Raw genomic sequence first — 11,434 nt, 5'->3', positions numbered from 1 at the left:
CCTCCCCTGGAAAGGATGCTAAAGCCAGACCCCCAATCAGCTCCTGAAGAGGAGGCCCTACACCGGGTGTCTCAGCTTGAGGCTACAGGACGATTTTTACTGCTGGCCCTGGCTACTCTCCCTTTCATGGACCCTCTCCTCACTAAAAAAAAAAAAAAAAAAAAATTGGAAAGTAAATGCTGTGACTACAATGATATGAAGCTAAATATAACCCAACCTGGATTATAGTCACTCTGACTTTAAAGAAGGGAGAAGATTTTGAGGGCCCCTTTCCCTGGTGGTTCAGATGGTAAAGAATCCACTTGCAATGCAGGAAAGCCGGGTTCAATCCCTGGATGGGGAAGATCCCCTGGAGAAGGAAAGGGCAACACATTCTATTATTTTTGCCTGGAGAATTCCGTGGACAGAGGAGCCTGGTGGGCTACAGTCCATGGGGTCATGAAGGAGTTGGACACGACTGAGCAACTAACACTTTCACTTTTTCAAAGATATCACGGGTGCCCGGCGGCCTGCCTGCTGTTGGCATTGCCTCCTGTAAGCCCTTTAAACTGTCTGGGGCCCCCGTTCTGGCTCACCAGCTACTTAGGCGTGGGTCTCAGTTTGCTCCTCTGTAAAATGGGGATGATCACTGTGATCGAGTTATGAGGCTGTTTGAAGGTTCCTGGAGATCCTGCTGGAGAAGAGCTTGGCATGGTCCTGCCACAGAGTAAACAGTGGTGCGGGGACTGCTGAGCTGGCTGTGAGCCTTCCTCTTTCCCATGAAGGAGATGGCTTCTATCCCCATAATAGAAACAGGAAAAACCGAGATTCCTCACAAGGAAACGTAACGAATAGTGGAAGCGGGACTCCAGGGGCACAGACCAAGCAACTCCCAGGCCCCCGACGTTGATGGAAGTGGCCGATCTGGTTATCCCAGCAGACCAGGAACACGGAAGGCAGGGGGATGCCGCAGGCCAGGTCCCGGCATCTTGCGTCCGGTTCTGCCTGAGTGGACTCCAGCCAGCAAATGAGCCCATGGTGAGGCTGAGGCTGGTGGGACTCCGACATTTCTGATCACAGCAGAGCCTCCTCTGTCCTGCTGACTTCCAGCCACGCTCTGAAGCCCAGCCTCCATGTGCTGACCTGACTCCAGGGATAGCAGTCTCTCTCAGAGCCAAGCCACAGTAGGAAGCTGCTGTCTCCACCATGCGGGCCCCAAGATGACATCAAAAGGATGGAAGCTTCCAGTCCCTGCTGGAATGTGGGTTTTCCAGCTGACTCAGACAGAGCCTGTTTCTACAGGAGCCACGCTACACCACCACTCAAGGGTTTTGGGGAGACAGAGTTCACAACTGGGAGGATTTTCACTACCCATCAAGCAAGCAGGAGCAGTCCTAAGAAAGAACAATAAAGATAAATCCCCGAGCCCAGCTGGCTCAGCTCCCAGCCTTTGGACTCTAGGTTCTTGGACACACGGCCCCCAGGTGCCCAGAGCCTTGTCATTTAGCCAAGCTACAGTCCCTGTCTGGGTCCAACGGGGGCTGGTTGAGGGGCAGGGCGGGGAGCCGGACCCAAGCTGAACTAGCCAGTGACATGGACACAGGACAGGCTCGCCCTTACTGCTCCCAGGACGTCTGAGTTCAGCCTCTCTGAGTCTCAGGAGCAGGGTCCATAAAATGAGGGTGAGAAAAAGACCCCACAAAGGAAAAGCCCCTGGCACGCCCCAGGCTCCCAGCTCTGCGCTGAGGGTGAGCGCAGGGATTCTGGGGCAGAGGGCAGTGGTGGGAAGGGCGGGGAGGAGAAGGCCCAGAGGCTGGCCCCACCGCCTGGCTCTGGAAGCAGAGCCGCGCGCCCCAGCCTGGCCCCTCCCCTGGGGACTTGGCCAGAGTGTCAGAGCTGGAAGCATCGTTGCATCACTGGGTGCTCGGGGGTTAATGATGGGGAGTGGACAGGACCCGGGTATTTAACTAATCGGGGAGGTGTCTGGAGATCAGAGGTGCCCCTGCTGGCTTCCGTCTCCTGCAGCCCAGCTTCTCTGCCCCCTGCTCCCCTCCCCACCCCCCAGGATGAAGCGGCCCCCTCTTCTGACCTTCCTGTGCCTCCTGGGTAAGTGACCTTCATGCCTGCGCTCCTGCTCTGCCCCAGCCGGGAACACTCCGGGGGCTCCTGAGCCAGCCCCCAGGGAGGGCGTCATCGGTCACCCTGAGACCAGCACTGGCCCAGGAAGAACTGGCCAGTGCAAAGGGGGCACGGCTGCAGCCTGGACGGCCTCGGGGGACAGAGGGGAGGAAGCGGCAGGGGCCCCCCAACAGCTGCTGCTGCCCGCGCTCCACCGCCCACCTGAGTGTCCGTTTCTGCCTTTAACCTGCCAGGCGGGCGGGCCCCCACTGCTGCAGCAGCAGGACCTGGAGGAACTCGGGGAAGTCCGGGTGGTCAGGAAGTTTATCCAGCGACATCTGATGGGACTCGATGGGGACAGAGTGCTCCTGGGGGCGGGGGCGGGGGCTGACGCCAGGGGAGAGGATCAGGAAACCGGGATGGGAGCCTAGAGGATGAGTGAGGGGGTGGTTTGGAAGGAGAGCGGGGTGGGAGGTCAGGTGGGGACACGATGCGGGTGAGGACCAGGAGACCCAGGTGCAGCGGCGTCACAGGGACGTCACTACTGACTGGCGCTGGCGCTCAGTCGCTCAGTCTTTGCGACCCCGTGGACCACAGCACGCCAGGCCTCCCTGTCCATCACCAACTCCCGGAGCTCGCTCGCACTCACGTCCGTTGAGTGTGTGATGCCATCCACCCATCTCTGTCGTCTGTCGTATTACCCATTAGCACTGTTACCATCGGGAGTGAGGTGCTCGGGGAGGTTCCCGAGACGATCCGAGAGACGCCTGCGCTCAGATGTGGGGACTGCAGCTGGCCGCAGAGGGTGGGGCCCTGAGGGAGCTGATGCCCGCCCGCTCGGTCCCCGCAGTGGCCCTGGCTGGCGGGAACCTGGTCCAGTTCGGGGTGATGATCGAGAGGACGACGGGGAAGCCCGCGCTGCAGTACAATGACTACGGCTGCTACTGCGGGGTCGGCGGCGCCCGCTGGCCGGTGGACAAGACAGACTGGTGAGCAGGCGGCCCAGCTGGGGTCCTGCCTGGAGGGTGGAGGTGCCGGGGGGAGCATCCTGCGGGGAGCTGGGGGTACCTAGGAAGCTGAGGCGTGACCACCACACTTGCGAGCCACTTTGGGCCCTGAGCCCCCCCAAGCGGCCCCCGTCCAGCCCAGCTGGCCCCTTCAGGCCGACCTCGATCTTCACAGGTGCTGCCATGCCCACGACTGCTGCTACGGGCGCCTGGAGAAGCTTGGCTGCGAACCCAAAATGGAAAGGTACCTCTTCTCCGCCACCAGGCACAGCATCTTCTGCGGTGAGTGAGCGGACCTGGGGGTCCCCCAGGCCCCTGGAGAGGGAAGGGATCAGCCAGGAACCCCTCTCCTGATGGAGACCCTTGAGCCTGGTCACCTGGGCGGGAGAGGCGGGTCTTCCATCATCACAGCGCTAGGGAGAGGCGTGTCCCTGCTCCCACGGCACCCGGTCTGGAGAGCCCAGGACCCATCAGCTCCTGCCCTGGGACCCCAGGAACAACCCTCCCATTCAGAGGCGCCCCCTCGCCAGCTTCAGCCTCTGAGGGGAGGAGCAAAGGGCCAGCACTGAGCCCCACCCAGAGAAGCTGCGCCCAGACAGCCCTCCCCAGGGCCTGGGCGGCCGCTAGGGACAGGTCCCCAGACCCAGAGGCTGGAGCTCGGACGCGGGGCCACAGACCCCGCTCCCAAAGGCTGACTCACCGCACCAGGGCGCCTCCTTGCCAGACCCCATGCCCACTTGGACCAGTTAGCCTTCTCCTCTGCTCCCTGGCCTGGGGAAACAGCTGGACCCGCATCAGAGTGTCAAGGGCTCCGCGCAGCCCAGCCCCATGGAGGGAACTCACATCGGAGAACCAAACCTCCTTCTTCCTGCCGCAAAGCCAGGAGTAGCCTGGAAGGCAGTGGGCTGGCCCGGAGCTGGGGGCACACAGCACAGGGGGCTGGGAGGGCCAGCGAGGACTCAGATCTCTGGGGTCTGTCCTGGGGGCGGGGCAGGACCAGAAGCAGAGCTGCGGGAGGCAGTCGGGGCTCCCAGTTTCCTGTTCCCACCGCCGCCCACTCAGCAAAGCAGCTTTGGTAGGTAATGAGCTCCCAGTCACAGGGAGCTCATGCAAGGCTGGAAGCCACCTGTTAGGGACAGCGCTGAGAGGGTGAGTGAAGGGAGGGGTCAGGTGAATGGGACACAGGTTCGGGGAGCCCCCTCCCGCCGTGTGGCTCTGGGCAAGCTATAGAGCCCCTCAAAAGCTCCTATTTCTTCATCTGTAAAAGGGAGACCTAACCTCGCACTTGCCAGCTTAGCCTAGCTCCTGGGAGCTGACGTAGCTGTTAAGCCCCTGCCAAATCTGAGTTCTGTTGAAAGAGCAGGTGAGAGGAAAACCTGGATGGGAAATCAGGCTGACCTTCGCGAGAGACCCTGAGGAAGCTGGACATGTCTGAGCTGGGGGACGTCTTCGTGGGGACAAAAAGGAACCAGAGCCCCTGAGGACAGACAGAGGTGGTAGAGGCAAGAGGAGGCTTTGGGGCCCCTGGAGCCCACAGAGCTGATGTCCGTGCCACTCCCCAGGCTGGGTGTGGGCGCGCGTGGAGGGGGCGCCCTGAGATACATGCTGGGAAAGCGGGCTCCGTCCCCACTGAGGGCAGCAGGCACAGGCCCCAGCTCCAGGCCCTCTGGGCACGCCCAGGTCACCCGGGATCGGGCTGCTGCCGTTCAGTAGTTTTCCTCTCTGGTTCACTGCTGCCGGTACCATACGCAGTCCATTACGTGGGAGAAGGGTCGCCCAGAAACACAGCCGTCCCAGGGCTGGGACAGGTGGTCTCCCCGTGCGGAAGGGGCTCAGGGCAGTGGAGTGGGTTTGGGAAAGGAAGGAACAGCAAAGATAAATCTCCAGGCTTCTAGCGTCCCTGGCCCCAAAAGGGCCTCAGCACCCTGCCCGTTCCCTCACCCAACCCTGGAGCATCCCCCCGGGGAGCGTGGGCTTCCAGGTGGAGAACGTGGACCCCAGCGCGCTCCCCTGCACGTGGCTGGGAGTGGCGGGCCCAAAGTTCCCGGGCCCTGACTGCCCGCGTCCCATCCAGCCGGCAGAACCAGCTGCCAGCGACGGACCTGCGAGTGTGACAAGAAGGCTGCGCTCTGCTTTCGCCGCAACCTGGGCACCTACGACCGCAAATACGCCCATTACCCCAACAAGCTGTGCACTGGGCCCACCCCCCCCTGCTAAGGGTGCGGTCTGCCTCCCACTGAGGCCTGCCAGGGCCCCCAGGCCTCGGGGGGGTTAGCACCAAAGGCTCTCCCCACCAGAAAACTCCTTTCCCGTAAGCCCATCCTTCCCTGAGAGGCCCCAGACTAAGCCCTGGACCATCCCTGGCCTCCCTGGCCACAGTGCCCTCAAAAAGAGCCACACCAGGGGCAGAGGGGCCCCTGGAACACCCAGAAGATTCTACAACCCATCCCCTGGGATCTCAGTCCCCTCTTCTGAACATGTGGATAATGTTTGCCCAGGATCCTAACACTGGCCCTCAGATTCTGTCCTAGGGTTTCACCAGTCTCCGGCTTCATTGGCGCCGGTGTTTCCTGAGGGACACAGCATGGGTCTGGCTCGGGTGGCCCCTGCAGGCATATACACTCTGTCCTTTGAGTTTTCCATTACAGTGAGTATCTGTGATTCTCTTTTTTTCTAACGTGTTACTGTCTTATCCAAGATAATAATGGCAGTCTCTAGCAGAAATATTTCTGGCCATATGGCGTAATGTGAAAAGCACGCAAAATACCAGCCTAAAAATATTGTCCCCACCATGTCATCAGGCTTCAAATCCCTCCCATTAGAATTCTGGCTTAGAGGGAAAAGAGGCTCTCAAATTAGCTTATTCAAAGCCCTCCCTTGGCAGAGGGGCACCCCAGAGGTCAGAGAGGGAAGGCTCTACCTGGAGGGGTGTCCTCACTCCCAAGCCAGTGGCCCTTCTTCTTCATGAGTCGGTATCAGTCACTGCCCCTCTGCCCCTCTCCTTGTCAGCATGAACAACCCAGAGTGCCCAGGGAAGGTCAGCTGTGAGGATACCCATGCCAGGCCCGGCTCCAGATACGGGGAGGGGATGAGGAAAGATTTCTACATCCTACATCTGGCATCCTGAGGCTGACTTTGGAGCCAATTCAATGCACCAAAGGATTCCCATCAAATCGGAATGCAGCCTCCCCGGGAAGAAATAAACTTCAGCAGATTCTACTGCTAAATATAGACATGCTACTCCACTGTAAGATGCTGATAAAATCTTCCAGGGTTGGGATAAGCCTACTCAATGAGATAAAGCATGTAAAAACGCACTGCACAGGCAAAGCTCACGGCGGACAGGGAATAAACGTTCACTCCCGCTCTCCATTTCTTGGCGTGTGTGCAACACCCAGGGCTTTGAGGGCAGGAAAGAGCCTGATGCCACCGAAAGGATAATCACCATAAATTTTAAAAGGTGAAGAAGTTCTGAGCTGGCCAAACAAAAGAGAGCAGATGTCTGTGCTTTGCTGCTGTGACTGACTCAAATCCTGTGTGAAAAATCAGCAGGAGATGAGGTCTTCAAGCGCAACGCGGGTGGGTGGGGAAGAGAGGACCGCGTTTGTTAGGCAGCGTGGTCCTGAGGCGCCCTCTGGTGTCCATTTTGTTCAGGCTGCCGGGAGGAAACAAATTTGGTTTAAACCCGGATTTCCCTTTGTCAGGGAGGGCAAAGTGTGCTTCAGGGCTGGTGAAATCAGTCCTCCCATATTTTCAGTAATAGACAAGCTGAGAAATACTAAGCCCTTAAAGACATCTCAGAATGACGGTGCCACTACACACGAGCGCAGGAACCAGGATCTGACTCGGGCGGTGCTCTGGACCGGACGTATCGCCGGGAGGAGGCCCCGGTGACGTCACAGTTGTTTAACCATCTGACGGGGTGGAAATTAGAACTTGAGAACTAGCCTCGGCGCAGCCCGATTTCCCAGGAATCAATAGCTATTTGGTGAACGAGTCAATGATTCCATCTGAATCCTGTTCGTGTGCCTCTATAGCCCATACCCTTGATTTCCAGCTGTAGACTTGGTAGGAAGGACTGAAAAGAGGAAAGCAGAACCCTGAACTTGATGTTGTTGGAGGTTCCAGGTAGAGCCTTCTGCTTTGCCAGTTAGCAGCAGCATGTCATTCAAGACCTCACCGCTCAGGAAGCTTATTAGAAATGCAGAATCGTGGACCTGATCCCAGACCTGCTGGTTAACAAGACCCCCAGGTGGTTCATCAGTTCAGTTCGGTTCAGTTCATTTCAGTAGCTCAGTCGTGTCCGACTCTTTGCGACCCCATGAATCCCAGCACGCCAGGCCTGCCTGTCCATCACCAACTCCCGGAATTCACTCAGACTCACATCCATAGTATCGGTGATGCCATCCAGCCATCTCATCCTCTGTCATCCCCTTCTCCTCCTGCCCCCAATCCCTCCCAGCATCAGAGTCTTTTCCAAGGAGTCAACTCTTCACATGAGGTGGCCAAAGTACTGGAGTTTCAGCCTCAGCATCAGTCCTTCCAATGAATACCCAGGACTGGTCTCCTTCAGAATGGACTGATTGGATCTCCTTGCAGTCCAAGGGACTCTCAAGTGTCTTTTCCAACACCACAGTTCAAAAGCATCAATTCTTCAGCTCTCAGCTTTCTTCACAGCCCAACTCTCACATCCATACATGACCACTGTAAAAACCATAGCCTTGACTAGACGGACCTTTGTTGGCAAAGTGATGTCTCTGCTTTTGAATACGCTATCTAGGTTGGTCATAACTTTCCTTCCAAGGAGTAAGCGTCTTTTAATTTCATGGCTGCAATCACCATCTGCAGTGATTTTGGAGCCCAAAAAAATAAAGTCTGACACTGTTTCCACTGTTTCCCCATCTATTTCCCATGAAGTGATGGAACCAGATGCCATGATCTTAGTTTTCTGAATGTTGAGCTTTAAGCCAACTTTTTCACTCTCTTCTTTCAGTTTCATCAAGAGGCTTTTTAGTTCCTCTTCACTTTCTGCCATATGGGAGCCCCTAGCATAAGCTATGAACCAAGTGTTCAATCAAATAACTTGCTGAATAAGTGGTTAGAAATCAAATCACATTGGAATTTCCGAGTTAAGAGTCCAATTATGACTTCATGGACATTTGTCTGCTTCCTTAGGGTTCCTTGTAGTCTCTGGAGAACTGAATACTGTATTAAATCTCATTCTCTCCCTCAATACACTTTCATACAAACTATGCCCCTGGCCCCGCACTGAATGCAGGAGGCAGAGACAAGCCTGCCGTGGCCAACCTCCAGACAGACACCACCAGTCGGTCTTCACTGGCGAGTGTTGCGGTGGAGCCAAAATCGGGCTCTCAGAACCACGTTCCTCAGCCCTTCATTTCCCATCCAGTCCACCAACCCCAGCTTCATTTCCCAGTTTGATTTCTATCACATCACTCTTCCGCCCTGAACCATCTATGGCTCCCCACTGTCCACCAACCCCTGGCATTCAAGCTTGGTTTCGGGAGCTTTATCCAGCAACATGTATTTCTCTATGCTCCTCACCACTGCCAGAACAGGCCCACCTCCGTCTGCAGCTCCGCAATAGCTTCCTTCAACCTAGAAGGCTCCCTCTTCACAGACTCCTTATCGCCACGTTCACATCCACATGCTTGGAGGCACATCTCAAATGCTGCCTCTTCCATCTTTTTCCACTTGGAGGAGGTCTCGCCCTCCTCTGAAGGACCAAGCAATGTGTTCTTACCTTTCCTAGGGATACTCACCCCAGTTATTTGGGCTCTCACTTTGGGTTCCTCCATGGTGCGGGCAGACTGCCCTGAATTCAAATTTGTGATCTTGGACCCATCATTTATTCCCTCCTGTGTAAGACGGGGACGTGACCATCAACCTCACCGGGTGGTCTTAAGGTTTAAATGAGACAACTTATCCAAAGTGCCTGGAGCCTCAGAGAGCTCCATCTGTGCTAGGTCACTTTGCATTTTTTTTCTCCCCTATTTAATCCATCACACAACAGATGCTAAGTAAGTATCTGTTCAACTGAATCCACAGATACATGATCACGGTGATTTTACAGAAGTGGTGTCATACACATGATAAACACTGTACTAATTTATTTGAACAGCCCCTTGGTTCACTACTATGAGTGCTCATTTATCTTCAGTGGACATGTGTTTAGAAATCATTCACCTTTTGTGCCCTGAACGTATGTCGTACAGAGGCAGTGAGGCAAAATTGGCTCGAGAGGTGGTGCGCAGCCTCTTCCTGGAGGGCCGCTACCTATGATGTGTGCCAAGGTCAAAAACACACATGGAGGCGGACTTGGAACACCGATTGCACGCGGTCAGGAGGCATTGGGAATGCCTGATGTTTGGAAGTCATTCAGCAAGCGCAGCAATAGTTTTCTGGTAGCAAAAGACATGTGACAAGCGTTTGAAGAAAGGAGTCCCCAGTCTGCCTCCAGATGAATTGTCCCTCCTTAGTAACTCTGTCCCAAACTCCTGGGACATCCCACTCTCCCACTCGAGGGCTTTGATGATGCTGGCCCTTCGATCCCAAAAACCTCACTCCCCATTTACACCTATTTCCCTTTTCATCCCTCATCTAAATGACACTTCCTCCAGTCCCTTCTGAACTCGCGGCCTTTTCCTATCAGTACCTCCTGTTATGGCCTGTCTTCTCTTGGGTCATAGTTGTGTCCACTTTCACTGCTGGGCTGAAAGGTTTTTGAGGACAAGGTCCATGTCTGATTCAATGCCCAGAAATAAAGATTCCAACACAGCACAGGTTCAGTAAACGATAAATTCCTGGATGTTTGGATTGGTGAATAAATTGAAAAACTGAATATCTTGATATATCTAAGTCCCTCTACATAGGGAATTTCAGACAAGTTTCGCCAAGACAGAAAAGTTTTTATGCTGCCAAACCAGAATCCATGAATCAGCAGGATTGGTCTCGATCCTATTTAATGTACAAAGTTCTAAATCACTGCAACACTGCGGTCTGAGTGCCCGCTCTGTCCAGCAGTCTAGCTAAACCCGTACTGGAGCAGAGCATTTATGACAAATTGTGGCTGTATCTCAAGGTTGACACACACTTTCTGCCTATCTGGGGAACAGGTAACTTTAATGCTGGGTTTTTCAACCCTGCTTTCCTCTAGATAACCATGACCAGTTGCCAAGAGGGGACAGGGGAACAGCCGCTTTCCCCTTATGGCATCTCAGCCTTTGGCACCACACACTGTCCCTCACGCGGAGTAAGCAATAGCCTGGAGGAAAACACAAAGAGCAAACTGTATCCCTTTAGTTGTCCCCTCTGAGGCCTGAGGACACTTCCGCCCTTGCAGGCTCACCCGACCTCGCAGGTCACCAAGACCCAGGCAGGAAGCCCCAGGGCCACCATGCAGCCCAGCAGGCGGCCCCCGGCCCCCAGCAAACCACAGGACAACACCAAGGTGGCCATGGACGTTCTCCGCCCAGGGCTGGGGGGGCAGAACCCTACACTGGGGCAGCACTCTGGTCCCAGCAGATCTTTCAGAGAGATTCTCAGTCGGGTGAGCAGGGTCCGGCGTCTGGGCCTCGCGGGCTCAGGAACTGCATAGCATCTGTGTACCCCAAGGTCCCCGGGTCATGGGACGAGGCAAACATCACACAGGGAGGACAGTGACCGAGAGGGAAGGGACGGCTCGCCAGCTGCTGCAGTCTTCACCCACCCAGGGTGGCAGCAGAGCCCTTTCAGTGTCAAAGTACCGTGGGGCCCATCCACAGGCTGCTGGATGAGCACACAGGACAAGATCAGGCGGGAACCCAGAGGCCAAAACCACTGGCCGCACGGCCGCAGCCTTGGCCTCGGGACCGGCCCTGACGGTCTCGCCCAGGGCCCGTCCCTCTGGCGCTGTGTGGCCATCTGCCCCTCCCCGTCCCGAGCACCTCTTCCAGGTAACCTGTGCAGTCACTGCTGCCCACGTGTGTCTGCGGGAAGGCGATCCCTCCTGGAATGGGGTCAAACCAAGCCCCAGAGCTCTAGAGAAACCCTCAGGTCTGCCAAAAGACAGCTGCTCTGTATTTAGACAACTGCTAACTATGAGAGATGTTCTTAAGACACCAGGCAGAAAATGGAGGCGGCCCCCCGGGTGCGCGGCCACACTCACCTGGACAGAAGCTGCAATCAGCTGCTGGAGCTCAGTGAGACCCCAAACGACTGTCCCTGGGCAGAACAGGCCCAGTTTCCTGCAAAGTCTCTGAGAAGGACCGGCAGGCTCTCCATCTCGTGCCATCAAACGGCGGTCAGACAGTGACAAAGACGACTCGAAA

The 11,434-nt window shown here is 56.0% G+C and overlaps 1 protein-coding gene across 2 annotated transcripts; it reads left to right on the top strand.

Moving 5' to 3' along the window:
- On the top strand, positions 2,046 to 7,428 carry PLA2G2E (phospholipase A2 group IIE). Of its 2 annotated transcripts, XM_018054912.1 has the most exons (5): positions 2,046 to 2,085; positions 2,948 to 3,086; positions 3,280 to 3,386; positions 5,624 to 5,751; positions 6,114 to 7,428. In XM_018054912.1, exons 1-5 carry the CDS (start codon positions 2,046 to 2,048, stop codon positions 6,150 to 6,152), a joined length of 453 nt encoding a protein of 150 aa, XP_017910401.1. In that variant the 3' UTR covers positions 6,153 to 7,428. The 2 variants fall into 2 exon arrangements, with proteins under 2 accessions (XP_017910401.1, XP_017910402.1); XM_018054913.1 differs by lacking the exon at positions 6,114 to 7,428 and having other exon boundaries at positions 5,179 to 5,710.

This window comes from Capra hircus, chromosome 2 (assembly GCF_001704415.2).
Source record: "Capra hircus breed San Clemente chromosome 2, ASM170441v1, whole genome shotgun sequence".
Classification (NCBI taxonomy): domain Eukaryota; kingdom Metazoa; phylum Chordata; class Mammalia; order Artiodactyla; family Bovidae; genus Capra; species Capra hircus.
The sequence above is the reverse complement of the archived record's forward strand: the minus strand, read 5'-3'. Positions and strand labels throughout refer to the sequence as shown.